The sequence below is a fragment of the Callospermophilus lateralis genome, chromosome 6 (genome assembly GCF_048772815.1).
Source record: "Callospermophilus lateralis isolate mCalLat2 chromosome 6, mCalLat2.hap1, whole genome shotgun sequence".
NCBI classification, from domain to species: Eukaryota; Metazoa; Chordata; class Mammalia; order Rodentia; family Sciuridae; genus Callospermophilus; species Callospermophilus lateralis.
Genome location: NC_135310.1, coordinates 29102224 through 29117296, shown reverse-complemented (window position 1 = coordinate 29117296; position 15073 = coordinate 29102224). Strand labels below are relative to the sequence as shown.

Genomic DNA, 15073 nt, shown 5'->3' with positions numbered 1-15073 from the left:
TATAAATTGATAAAAAGAATGTCTTCATTTTTTAAATGGACAACATAAGCAGGCAAGGAAACAATAAAAATAAGATACACGATTTCATTTTTTAAGTGCAATTATAAGCAAAAAGAAAAGTTGTAATTAATTATTCCAGCTAAAATTTGGACAAATGAGGAAAAAATTTAATACACTATTATGCTGAAGGAGAAATAAGTTAAAAACCCAAAATAAACCAAAATGACCAGGATTATAAATCACATCTCAATAATAACCCTGAATGTCAATTGCCTAAACTCAGTAATCAAAAGACATAGACTGGCAGATTGGATTTTTAAAAAAGACCCAACAATATGCCTTCTTCAAGAGACTCACCTCCTAGGAAAAGACATCCACAGACTGAAGGTGAAAGTTTGGGCAAAAATATATCACTCACATGGACTGTGTAAAGAAGCAGGGGTTTCCATCCTCATATCAGACAAAGTGGAATTCAAACCAGAGTTAATCAGAAGAGATAAAGAAGGACATTTCAAACTGCTTAAGGGAATCATACATCAACAAGACACAACAATTATAAATATTTATGCCCCAAACAAGGAAGTGTCTATGTACATCAAGCACTTCTCAATTTCAAGAATCAAATAGACCACAAAACAATAATATTGGGTGACTTTAACACAAGATCTCTCACCACTGGATAGATCTTCCAAACAAAAACTAAACAAAGAAACTATAGATCTCAATAATACAATCAATGATTTAGACTTAATGAACATATATAGAATATTCCATCCATCATTGGCCATACTACCAAAACTGATATACAGATGTAATACAATTCCTACTTAAAGCCCAATAACATTCTTCATAGAACTAGAAGAAACAATCATGAAATTTATTTGGAAAAATAAGAAACCCAGAATAGCCAAACCAATCCTTGGAAAGTGAAGCAGGATGCATCACAATACTAGAGCTTAAACTACACTGCAGAGCCATAGTAACAAAAACATTATGATATTGGCACAAATAGAAACATCGACCAGGTGTGTAGAATAGAAGACACAGAGAAAAACCCATATAAATACAGTTATCTCACACCAGACAAAGGCACAAAGAACATACATTGGAGAAAAGATAGCCTTTTCAACAAACGGTGCCGGGAAAACTGGAAATCCATATGTAGTAAAAATTAAATTAAACATCCATCTCTCACCCTGAACAAAAATCAACTTAAGGTGGATCAAAGATTTAGGCACTAGAACAAAGACCTTAGGCCTAATAGAAGAAAAAGTAGGCTCAAGTCTTCATCATGTCCCTTAGGACCTGGTTACCTTAACATGACTCCTAAAGCACAAAAAGTAAAATTAAGAACCAATAAATGGAATGGATTCAAAATAAAAAGGTTCTTCTCAGCAAAGGAAACAATCAATAATGAGAAGAAAGAGCCTACAGGATGAGAAAAAAAAATCTTTACCACACGCACTACAGATAGAGCACTAATCTCCAGGATATATAAAGAACTCAAAAAACTTTAACACCAATAATAAATGATACAATCAATAAATGGGTTAAGGAACTGAACAGACACTTCACAAAAGAAGAAATAGAATCTATCAACAAACCTATGGAAAATGTTTATTATCTCTAGTAATAAGAGAAATGAAAATCAAAACTACTCTACTACTTCATTTCATTCCACAGCAATTATCAAGAATACAAGCAATAATAAGTGATGGTGAGGATATGTAGGAAATGGTACACTCATTCATACAATCCTGGTAGGACTGCAAATTGGTGCAATCACTTTGGAAAGCAGTATGGAGATTCCTCAGAAAACTTGTAATGGAACCACCATTTGACCCAGCTATCCCACTCCTCGGTTTATACCCAAAGGACTTAAAATCAGCATACTACAGGGACACATACACATCAATGTTATAGCAGCTCAATTCACAATAGATAAACTATGAAACCAACCTAGATGCCCTTCAACGGATGAATTGATAAAGCAAATGTGCTACATATACACAATGGGATATTACACAGTCCTAAAGAAAAATGAAATTATGGAATTTGCAGGTAAATGAATGGAACTAGAGAATATCAAGCTAAGTGAAATAAGCCAATCTCAAAAAAACTAAAGGCCAGATGTTTTCTCTGATAGGTGGATGCTGATCCATAGTGGAGCGTGGGGTGGGGTTAGGGAAGAATGAAGGAACTTAGGACTGTGAAGAGGACAGTAAGGAGAGGGGTGGGGCTATGGGGATGAGAAGGACAGTAAAATGAGACATTATTACCCTATATACAGGTATGATTACACTATTGGTGTGACTCTGCACTATGTAAAGCTAGAGAAATGAGAAGTTGTGCTCCGTTTGTATACACAATGTATCAAAATGCATTCTACTGTTATGTATAACTAATTAGAACAACTTTAAAAAATAGAAGGGAGACCAGTGGAATATAGGAAGGACATCAAGGGGAGGTACTTGGGAATGAAATTGATCAAATTATACTGTTTTATTCTATGCATATAAAATATATTCATATGTGTATATATATATACACATATGAATATATTTTAACAAATCCCACCATTATGTATAATTATAAAATGCCAATAAAAAAAGAACATTTTAAACTATCAAAAAATATACTCTTATGCTGACGGACATATGTACTATGGTAGAAGAACGTGCTTATATTCTTTTAGTGGAGACTGGCAATATGTGGTTAAACCCTGGAATTGCATCTGTTTTGTTTTTTTCTTTTTTGGGTACTGGAGATTGAGCTCAAGGACACTCAACCACTGAGCCACATTTCTAGCCCTATTTTTAGTATCTTTTTAGAGACAGGGTCTCACAGAGTTGCTTAGCACCTTGCTTTTGCTAAGGCTGGCTTTGAACTCTATATCCTCCTGCCTCAGTCTCCAAGCTGCTGTGATTCAGGCCTGTACCATCACACCTGACTTGCATCTGCTTTTTGACTCAGCACTTGTAGGAATGTATTCTAGAAAGATATTCTAATAGGAAAGTAATACAATAACCATTACAATTCACTGAAGCTGTGCTTATAATAGTACAAACTGGAATCCAACAATATGGACAGATTGAATAGAGTTTGCTAGAGTCATCTGATGGAATGACAAGCAGCCTAACTAAAAATGAAAAGTTGTCTGTAAAAAACCATTGAGTGAAAAGAAGCAGAATATATGAAAGTATAGTTCCTTAATCCTAATTACGTTAATAACTCTGATCTTCAAGTTTCCTCTTCAGACCTTGAGATTGACATCTCTAGGTGACAATGACATCACATACATGACCTCTATGCACTATGAGGCAAATGAGCAAATACTCCAAAAGAAAAAGGAAGTTAAGCGCCCCTGGATTCTAGAATCTTGGTCCATCAAATGCCTGCCACCCTGTTTGTTTGTTTTTCAATATTTATTTTTTAGTTGTAGTTGGGCACAATACCTTCATTCTATTTATTTATTTTTATGTGGTATTGAGGATCAAACCCAGGGCCTCGAATGTGCTAGGTGAGTGTTCTACCGCTGAGCCACAACCCCAGCCCTACCCTGTTTGTTTTTATGTCCTTTATTTTAATTCTTAAGTTTGGTCTTATACTTGTTTTTAACAGTAATGTTGTTCTGACACAAACTGTTGTACAATAGCCAGAAGCAAACATCAAGTTGTATCATATTTAAGTGCATATTATAATTATTACTAAAATAGAAAATTGCTTTTAAATTTTATCTGTTTTGTGAATATTGTGTTTTTGTTTTGTTTTGTTTTTAAGTAGGGTTTTATCACCTGAGTGTGTTGGTGCACACCTGTAATCCCAGCTACTCAGGAAGTTAAGTGCCCTTGGATTCAAGCCCTAGTACAAAACAAAGGTGGTGGGGGTTGCATCATATTCTATATATTACTTAAAGCATTATTTATAATCATTTACTTTTCTAAATGCTCAGTATCATTAATGATTTCATAAACAACCTTCAAATTAAATTTTTTTCTTTTATGCTAAATTTAATACAAAGCTGAATTTAATCCAAAATTATGCTTATTGTATTTTCAGATTATACAGGTACATATTTGGGGAAAAAAACACTTCACATTACAAACAAGTTTCTTTAGCACACTGTGAATTGGGCATAAAAGTAAGCGAAAAGATCTATTATTTGAGTATCAGGTAGAAAAAAAAAGAACTTAAAAGGGAGAGTTGATCTGGATGAACCAAGGTGGCCAATTTTCAAAGCACTAGCAAATCCACTAGTTGTCATCAAATTTAGAAATTCTGAATCAGGACTACTTCCTAAGTGTTCATAAATAGGGAATTAGTCAAGTCCTCAACACTGAAGAGCAAACTTCTTTGCATCTTCAGACACCCCTCTTTCAATTACCAAATGTAGGGGTTGTCATCTATTCATTTCATTTACACTCAATGCATGACATCTCATGTTTTATGAGAAAAACAAAAGTCACCAGGTGCAGCTGCCACAAATTTCCATTCCCACATCAATAAGGTAAACCAAGTCACAAACCAGCCTTCTACTTTTCCCTCCTGTCTGTAGATTGGCCTTCATGCCTACCTGGGCAATGACCATCTGTACCTAGATGCCATCTTCTCGTCTCCATAGGACACTTATTTCACCATTAGGCTGCTTCCTCCCACTTCTTCAGCTCTGCTTTCTTGTCTCTCTCTCCCTCTTTTTTTCCTCGCTGGACATATTCCCCATCAAGAGACTCTTTAGACTCAAATCTCCCTCTAATCTGATGCTTTTCAAATTTCATGCCTCTATTAGTATATTGTAAAATAATTGAATGTTCACCAAAATATATATTTAAATATAGTAGTATGAAACCTACAAATATGTGCAACACATATATTCTAAACAAGAACTTTCCAGGTTGTGGAAAATACTCCAGACAATTAAGTTGAGTGACAGCTAGTGGCAAGGGTGTAATGAGGATCTGTGTTGACTGGGAACCAGTCCTGCTCACTGGTGGCCCATCTGATGTTTGAGATCGGATCATAATTGTATCAGGAAAGTTCATATTTTATGGTTTAATTTTATGTCATTATACTTTACAGTTGATTGGGAAATGAAGTTTAAAAGAAATTTATCCTCTGTTGGCAAAGGCAGCAAGACTTTCCACCAAGATTTGGCTATGAGTTAACAACTTTCAATGTGGGCTTTGTTTTGTTTTGGATGAGGTACAATTTTACAAGTGTTTAACTGTGATAACTGTACATTAATCAAATTTATACAAAGTGTTCTTAAGAAGAATTCATTATTAGAAGAAATAAAGATGTAGAAATCACAGAAACCTGTTCTGTTTGAATTGCCAGATCTGGACATGTATACAGTGACAAGACAAGAAAAAAAATATTTCTTCTAATATTCTTTCATATGAAAACTTGAGATCTCCCCAATTCCCCCCTCCCCCCCAAAAAATCTTGGAACTACAGCAAGCAAAACTTGTTGATAAGGCCCTCAAATGTTTTCAAAGAAAGGAAAAAAAAAAGATATAACTTCATCAAAACAAAATTTCATATTGGTTAATGAAAGCATCATTTCATATTCTAATTGCATATGTGTGTGTTGTAAAAGAGAAAATTGCTTAAGTACTTGCTGAAAAATTATTCTCTGCACACATGGATGCGATGAATATGATTCTTGATAAATCAGCTATGAAATTTACAACTAGACTTCTAGTGATAACGTAGTCTCAACAGATTTATAGTTCTACAGGACATATAGAATTGAATTAATACTTATTAGGCAGACACAGATGGTGTGAGGCCACTTCAGAGCACTAATATTGTGCTTGCTTCAGCAGCACATGTACTAAAACTGGAACAATAAAGAGAAAATTAGCATGGCCCCTGCGCAAGGATGTCATGCAAATTTGTGAAACATTGTATATTAAAAAAAGAGCACTAATATTTCAAGGGATTCACATGTTCACTTTATGCAAAATATATAGGACATGATGACTTTTACAAAGCATTTTTGTGTTGTTCATATTTAATCTAGCACATAATTGGTTAAGTAATTTAATAGAATTGGAAAACACATTATATGAAAAACAGATTCAGCTGGAAAATTGTAATAGAATTGCAAATTTGTTAAGAAGTAAACATAACCATAAAACATAGTAGGGTAATTAAAAGTATTCTTAGAAACTACTATTGATATTATTATTCAGAACCCATATTTCATACATTCTAAAGATTTTGGTGTTCTAAGGATTCTACCAATCCTCCTAAACTTGAAAATGAGAGTAATGATAATTAAATAATTTAAGGAAATTTTCACTTTTCTTTACATCTTGTGCCAACATTGGAGCTATGGCTGCCATTGGTAGTGTCTGACCAAGCGCTCCTCCCTTTGCCATAGAAACAGAACTGTGGCTGGACTCTGGGAGACTGGGATAGATTGTCACACACAGGCCGATTTCTGCAACTCTGTCTTCAACAGAAGACGGTGGAAGAAGGAATTTATGTGACTTGGGCTCTGAGGCGTGGATTTCTCTATGTGCCTAGGGCCCATTCAGGTCACACAGATGAGAATAACTCCCTGTGGGATGGCGAAGCAGTAACATGCAAGTAGCACATTCCTGGAATGAGCTCCTGGACCTCTGCACCAACCTACACCACTTGGGTCTTAGTTTAAGTTAGAAATCAGTGTAAACACTGTCTTGTTGGGTCTTCGTTAGAGCAGCTAAGCATTTCCATTTCACTAACTTACATATACGTGATATCATAGTGAAGGTCGGGTTTCTACAAGCAAAGTAGTAAGTTATATGAGTTCAGGAATGGGAGCCACACTTTTCTGTTGCAAAAGCAATCTCATTTGATTCACATTTGGAAGATATTTCAGCAAAAGTTAGCACAAGAACTCCTATTGTTGACATTGTTAACGAACTGAATTTGTATTTATAGGGATAAAATAATATATACTGCAAGGTGTTAGATATATGCAAAAGTTACAAAATACATTTAAAATAATCACCACAGTCACTATGTATCATCAACATTTTGCAACACATGAAGAAAACAGTATTAAATAGTGGCGTATAATTAAAGAGAATAATCATACTACAAGTCTCTACTTCAAAGTTTAATCATTTCCAAAAAATAAAAATGAAATATTATGGAAGGCATTTTGATAAATGACCCATTTGTTTTCCAAAATCCTGAAAATCTATAGTTGAGTTAAAGTCAACATCCAGGCAGGGGATGTAGCTCAGTGGTAGAGCATTTGCCTAGCATGCACCAGGCCCTGTGTTCAAGCCCCAACATCACCTACACATATACACTGATGCCGAAAGGAGAAAGCTAATAACTGCTACTTTCTTTGAATACATTGAAATGTGATTATAAATTTATCATCATTTTGGATTAAGATTAGAGAATTCTTATTGATGAATAGTTTATTGTCATTAACAATATCCACAGAAACTTTAATGTGTTAGCCAGAATTTTTAAGCAACAAACTAAAAACATGCAAAAGAATAGGCATTAAATATAAATCGCCGTGAATATACATGTAATATTGTCCTCATACCCCAGCCTGGAATAAATTTAGGAATAGGCAAATGTGACTGCAGTAATAGTAACCCTTATGATACATAGTAAGTATTGTTTTATAAATAAAACTTTTGTTTCAGTTTTTAACCTACAAATGTACATATGTGTATACTGGATAGCAATACAAAGCATGTTTTCCACTGTGAGTTGTAGGGAAAATGTTCGGAGGTGTTCACTTTTTTTTTACAGCCAACCTCAGGAGTGGGATATTTATTCATGTGATTCCACCTGCTCTTTGTCCTCTGCAGCCGGGCTCTTGCCCCGGGAGCCTAACCCATCTCTCATATCCATTCCATCCTTCCTTGTGTCTACCTTTGTCCTTTCTGTGACGGTTCATGTGTTTGCTGACTTTGAATCTCATTTTTATACCACCTTTAAAAAAAGTAACATTTTTGTAATTATAAAAGTAAAACTGTTTAATGAAAAATAAACTTACCCATAGCTTCACTGGAGATCATCACTGTTAATATTTTTATGTATTTCAGCTTTATATAGATGTATGTATTTTAAATTTGTGTGTATATCTATATCAAATATTTAAATAAAAAAATTGGGGTGGTTTAGTGTACAGAAGTACATAGCAATTCACAATTTGCTTATATTGCATATAGTAGAAACTGTTTTTTATATCATTCAGTATCTTTCTGTCCCATTATCCTAAAGCTATATAGGATCCTGCTCTGTGGATACCTCACAAGTTATCTCTCCATTTCCCTGTTGATGGACATGCGGGTAGTTTTCATTTGTTTGTAATTAAAAGAAGCGTTGAAATGCTTGTACAAAAATCTTCATTTATTTCATTAATCACTTCCTTAGGATGATTTCTCATAAGAGGGAATAACTGGGCCAGCACCATCCAGAGTCCCTCCAGGAATGTGACTGACTACAGTCCCTCCAGCACCCACGACATGAGAGGACCTTATTGACAGCTCCTTACTAACAATGCATGAAAAATAACAGTTTTAAAGCACCAATTAAAAATAAAGCAATAAAGGCTGGGGCTGTAGCTCCGTGGTAGAGCGCCTGCCTCGCCCGTGCGAGGCACTGGGTTCAATCCTCAGCACCACATAAAAATAAATAAATAAAGATATTGGGTCCACTACAACTAAAAGAATATTTTTTAAAAGTTTTTTAAAAATGAAGCAATGAGTAGAAGGAAGGACGAGTAGAGCAGAGGAAGGGAAGCTGGGAGAAGGAGAGGATGGCAAAGAGGAAGCACTGGGGACTGAGGTGGAGCAAATCATATCCCATGCATGAATGATGATGCCAAAACGAACCCCATATTACATAGAACTATAATGTATTAATAAAATCATTTTAAAAATAGCATTTGGTCAAATTGACTAATAAAAACAGCAGCTTACTTAAAAGTTTGTGCTCTTGGGGCTGGGGCTCTAGCTCAGTGGTGAGGTTTGATCCTCTGCACCACATAAAAATAAATAAAGACATTGTGTGTCCATCTACAACTAAAAAATTTTTTTTTTTAAAAAAGTTGGTGTTCTTTTGAGTAGCAGCTGCTTGTACAGTTTTTTTTATAGGTTAATCATTTTATTCTTTATTGACTTTTTCCCCTTTCTTTCTTCCTTTTTTTTTTTTTTTAATCAGAGATTGAACCCAGGGGTACTTAATCACTGAGCCACATCCCAGCCTTTTTTATATATATTTTATTTTGTGACAGGGTGGGTCTTGCTACGTTGCTGATGCTAGTTTTAAACTTGCAGTCCTCCTGCCTCAGCCTCCTAAACCACTGGGATTACAGACATTAGCATGGTTACAGACATTAGTATGGTGTTCAGCATTTTTTTTTTTTTTAAATAGCAGTTTGGAAAAGTTTTTTATACCTTTATCTCTGACATTATCATAAATATTTCCTGGTTTGTAGGTTAAGTAAACTTGTGATTTTAATTATAAAAATAATAAATAATTTTAAGTGGACTAAAAAAATATAAGTCTATATAAAATTAAAAGAATTTTCCTCTTTCCTCCTTTAATTTGCTTATTAATTTTGTATGAAACTTTTGGCTTAAAGTCTTTAACTTGCCAAATCTATTGAAATTTCTTTTTTCTTTTCTCTCCCTTTTCCTCCACACCCCTTCCCTGCTCCCCGCCCCAACCCTTTCTGCCTTAGCTGGTTTGATAGAAATCTTAATGCACTAAGATAAGTGTACTCACTTACATTTTTTTTCTAAACCTTTTGTGACTTAGCATTTAAATCTAACTTTTTAATAGATTTGTAATGTATTTTGATATATGATATAGTTGTGATGGATGAATAGTTAACAATGCAATTTTTAAAAATATTTTTTTAGTTGTCAATGGACCTTTATTTTACTTATTTATATGCAGTGCTGAGAATCTAACCCAGTACCTCACACATCCTAGGCAAGAGCTCTACCATTGAGCCACACCCCAGCCCCCAAAATGTGATTTAACATTAGTATACTATATGCTACAGTGTTTGACTTTTATTTATTTATTTATTTTTCACTGAAAACCTTTCTTCAAATGATGGCTTCATTGGCTGTGTGGGTGATAGAGGGATTTGGGGGAATTGTGAATTTGCAAGTTTTGCCTCCTCAGTTCCCAGGACTTACAGTATCCCCTGCCTGCTAGACACCCTGCTTTGGCACTTTGGCACTCCCTTCCCTGGCTACCCTCCCAGTCCTTGGATTTCTGACTTCCTTCTAGCCTCCTCAGGTATTTACTCCTCTGCCCCTCATTTGACGGCTAGGGTCCTCCTACTCAAAGCAACCAAACCCTAGGCATCAACAATGCTATATGCTTAATGACTTTAAATTCCTCCTTTCCATCACAGACCCCCATCCTGAGTTCCTACCCATAAGTAAAATACCGCAGAGGTACCTCATTTTCATTTCAACCTGGCAATGTTCAAAACTGAACTCATAAACTCCCCCTATTCCAAACTCTTCTTTTCTTTCTCTCTTCTTTAACCTAGAGAATGAGGCAACTGACCCCCCAATGTCCTAAACAAGGAAACTGGAAATTTTCTCTTATGCTACCACCACTCCTCCATTAAATGCTATTTATTGCTTCTATGCCCTAAATGTCTCTTATATTTTCTTCCCACTTACAAAAGACTTTATATTTTTTCCTAGATTGCTGCAAACGTTCCTACTGTTCTCCCAGGTGCTAGTCTACCTCTTCTCTGCAGTCCATCATCCTCACTACCACTATAGTTACATTTCTTTCTTTTTTAAAAATTTTTTTAGTAATTGATGGACCTTTACTTTATTTGCTCATTTATATGTGGTGCTGGGACTCCAACCCAGTGCCTCACATGTAGGAGGCAAGTGCTCTACTGCTGAGCTACAACTCCAGCCCCCACTACAGTTACATTTCTAAAGAAAATCATATCTCACTCCAGTCAGAATGGCAATTATCAAGAATACAAGTAACAATAAATGGTGGTGAGGAGGAGGGGGAAAGGTACACTCATACATTGCTGGTGGGACTGCAAATTGGTGCAACCACTCTGGAAAGCAGTATGGAAAACTTGGAATGGAACCGCCATTTGACCCAGTTACCCCACTCCTCATATATACCCGAAGAACTTAAAAATCAGCATCCTACAGTGAGGAGGCCACATCAATGTTTATAGCAGTTCAATTCACAATGGCTAAGCTATGGAATCAACCTAAGTGCCCTTCAACAGATGAATGGATAAAAAAGAATTACACAGGGTACTTTCAAAATTTGAGGCCCTGACTCATTCAAGCTAAATGGCTTCAATGAAAAGGCGCTGGTGCGCCTCCTTTCTCAGAGGAAGAAAATTCAGTGCAAGAGTGGTAGGGAAGAGGAGGAAAGAAATTTTAAAAGGCCTTTGCATTGAGGACGTGTTTGGGTGCAGCTCTTGTTGGCTGGAAGTCACCTGCCTCCCTGGGCCTGGTTTCATGTCCACGTACTGGGCATTAGACTGTAACACCACACACAGCCGCTCACGTCTTGGTCCTATGCTCCCTGCAGGCAGGAGCACACAGTCTGTTCACGGCCGAATCCCCTAGCCTGGCTCCCAGCGTGACACAGGTGGTGGCCCAGAGGGCTGTTCACCACTGAGTGAAGGCACATATTTTCTGGTGAGGACTCAGGGATGCAGCAGGCGCAGCGCCTGCACGGCGTTGCGGAGTCGGGGGTCGGGGCTGGGCCACCCCAGCTCAGCCCAAAGCAGCCGTCGGCGCGTGTGGGAGGCCAGGAGCGAGGCCCCTCCCTGTCTGCTGCCCGCAGCCGACTAGGAGCTCCCAGGGGCTGAGCCCGGCTCCCGCCCGGCGGGCGAGCCAGCTCCGGACGTCCGCCTCCACCTTTCCGCGAAGCCTCGGTGTCCCTGCCCGCCTACACCGCAGGGTCAGCGGCCGCGGCCTCCAGCCTCCAGCCTCCGGCCCCGGCCCGCCGCAGCCGCCACCATCGCCACCGCCGCCGCCGCGCGGAGCGGAGCGCACCTGACCCTGGCGGGCGGGCGGGGCGCCGGGGCGGGGCGGTGGGACTGACGTGGCCCGCGGCATGGAGCGGGCGTGATTCATCAGCGGGCTGGGGACGAGCGCAGTGGCCGCCTAGGCGCCCAGGACCAGGCAGCGGCGGCTGCGTCCCCGGCCCGGCTGGCCAACGCTCTCTCCCTGTCGGCGGCCCGGCCCCGGGAAGGTCAAGATGGAAGAGATCCTGAGGAAGCTGCAGAGGGAAGCGTCCGGGAGCAAGTACAAAGCCATCAAGGAGAGCTGCACCTGGGCCCTGGGTAAGCGCGCCGAGCCGCGGGCGGGGAGGGCGCCCGGCACCTGCTCCCGCCGCGGGAGGGCCACGCTGGCACTGCCCAAAGGGCCCATGGGCTTGCGGGGCCGTTCGCCGTGCGTGGGTTATGGATGCTTGTCGCGCAATAGCGAGAGTTGCCTCGGTGAAATGATGTGGGATAGGAGAAGCTTGGCTGGGGCGTGGGCATCCCAGCTGCCTCCCATCTAGTCTTTATCTTCTCCCAAACCTTAAACGGGAGCTGCTGTCCTTCCTAGATCCCCAGCACCTTGGACAACTGTCACCCCTTGCCGAGAGTTAGGACCCCAAACCGGTGCGAATGTAAGGCCCTGATTTTGAAGCGCCTGTAGGGAAGAGGGAAGTTAAACCAACAACCCAGATCTCAAACATTGGCGTGTGGAACCAGGAAGGAAAGATTAAGCTTTAATTTGCTTTTCCTGAGAGACGCCAGCTTGCTAAGTAGTAGCTTTCGTGGTTATTATGGACGGAAAATAACATATGGGAAGAATTGCCGTTACCTCTGTAATTCGTTTGTGATCTGCCTTTCAGACAGGTGGGATTTTAGATTTGTGAGTGTGCTAGCATTGAAATAAGTTCCAGGTAGCAAATTGGCGTTTTCCATCTCTGGTTGCAGAACTCAGCAGCAGAAAGAAACGGAATGACATACCAATTGTCAAGAATTTGGGCAATCAGAATGGTAATAGAGATCAGGAGCATAAATTGGGTGATACTGATGCTTCTTAAATAGAAAAACCTGAGAAGAAACCAAGAACAGCTCTGTGGGCCCCTCGCCTTGCCTTGCCCATGCTTGCATATGATGCTTCAGTAACCACTATATTAAAAAATAGAATCCCTTTCCTTGGGAATCAAGAGACAGTCCATGCTTGTCATGACACTGGGTTGTGTGATAGACCAAAAAGAGAAAAGAGAAGTGCCATCAGTCTTTCCACTAAACGTAGAATTCTGATAGCATTTCAGGGCACTCTGTTAGTGTTTAGAAGGTCTTAATTCACATTATGTTTGGGTGTGTGTACAATCATAGCAGCATCAGTTTTTGCTTAACCTGTGCATCTCATCACAGAATTGTCTTGAGTATTGTCTAGGAAGTTTATCTTGTACATAGAGCCAGCACTTGACCATTGTAGTTTACCATTAAAGAAAAATGGATTCAATATCTGAGAGCAGCAAGGCTCTTAAAGCCACAGGACTATTTTTTTGCATTGCTATTGTCATTCAGCAGTGATTCAGAGCTAGATTCCCAAATGCCTCTAATGAAGGGTCACAGATGGCTGGTAACATAATAAAGCAGGACCTGACTGTGCACTAAACATGTCATTCCTACTATTCATTATTATTTTGCTATAAATTAAGCAGATTTAGATAAACAAGGTGAAAGAGAGTGATCTAGTATGTTTAATAAGTTTGACATTTGATGCTCAACATCTTGCTAAGTTAAATTACAATGTTGTAGCATTTAGGCCCTAGAAGTCACAGATGAAGCCTAAAGCTGAGACAGGTAGATTTCTGGGTCAACCCCAAATCCAGCCTGACTGTAAGGGTAGACATGGTTCCTTTCTCAGTGATTTTTCTGAAATAAACAACAGAATAGGGAATTGCATGAAATAGTTAAGTAACAGTGCAGAGCACTCATATGTACCTTGGAATGAGCAAATCGGGAAAGCAGGCCAAAGAAGGGGGGGGTGAATATAAGGTCAGGATGTGAGGGGGATTGATGTGAACTGGAGGGCTTTTGAAGTAGGTTTCACTTGAAGAATAGGTAGGCTGTTCTTTTTTCCTCGCTTATTTATTTAGCAAAACATTATTGAGACCTCTACTGTATGAGCATGAGATATAAGGATGAATGAAATGCTTCCTGGAAAGAGTTAGAAGGGCCAGTACAGGGAGAATGCTGTGTAAACAAAGGCAAGGGAGATGGTTTCCCACTCCAGTCCCTTTCTGTTGCCTCATCAATGTTAGCACCACAAAACGCTCATCACTACTCAACCCCATGATTTCTTTATAGGTTCACATGTAAACATCTTAGAATGCATTTCAGAATCTATCCCCAGAGTCCCCTTTTAATCATTCCCTTGTCAAGAGCTCAAGGACCCAGGGGCAATCAGCAGCGGCATTTGTTGGACACACTGCAAAACATACTTCCCCACCTTTGCCTATGCTAGTCCTAATGCCAGGAATTCCCTTCCCTGACTCTCCAAGGCCCAGCTCACACCCGAAGCATTTCCTGTGCTCCTCAGTGGACCCAGTTGCTCTGCTGGGTTCAGAGTCCTGCCCTCACAACTCTCTTAGAGAACAGTTACGACTTTGGATCATAGAGTTGGTGTACGTACAAATACTCTGTTAGGGAAGAAGAATTGAGAAATATGCTGCGTGCAAGAAATCAAACAAGTTAAAGTCAACGTAAGCTAAACACAGTTTACTTGTTCCATCCATTAAAGAACAGAAGAACAGCTATGGGTTCAGTTTGGTTCAGAAATCCTCAAGGTTTTGTCTTGCTCTTTATGGATTGATCAACATGCTCTGCATGGATATCCACTATTGTGCTCATGAGTCACCACGCTTAGATCATCTCATGAAAAAGGATCATCATCCACTTAGGCCATTGTGGGAGATGATAGGGCCCCCTCCCTCACCTAGACCATCATGGGAGAGAGAGGTCCTCTCCTACCTAAGCCATCATGGGAGAGAAAGGTCCTCCCTCACCTAGGCCATCATGAGACAG

The 15073-nt window shown here is 39.2% G+C and overlaps 1 protein-coding gene and 1 non-coding gene across 2 annotated transcripts in view; both read left to right on the top strand.

The window, feature by feature from the left end:
- Window positions 1-5809: 5809 nt before the first annotated feature.
- On the top strand, window positions 5810-5916 carry LOC143402719 (U6 spliceosomal RNA). Its single transcript, XR_013091780.2, has one exon. It is a non-coding gene; the product is annotated as a U6 spliceosomal RNA (small nuclear RNA).
- Window positions 5917-12237: 6321 nt separating this feature from the next.
- Window positions 12238-15073, top strand: part of Arfgef3 (ARFGEF family member 3) — a 160186-nt gene continuing 157350 nt past the window's right edge. The window contains exon 1 of the mRNA XM_076859689.2: window positions 12238-12322. Coding sequence (XP_076715804.2) covers window positions 12238-12322 — 85 coding nt within the window. The remainder of the gene's footprint in view (window positions 12323-15073) is intronic.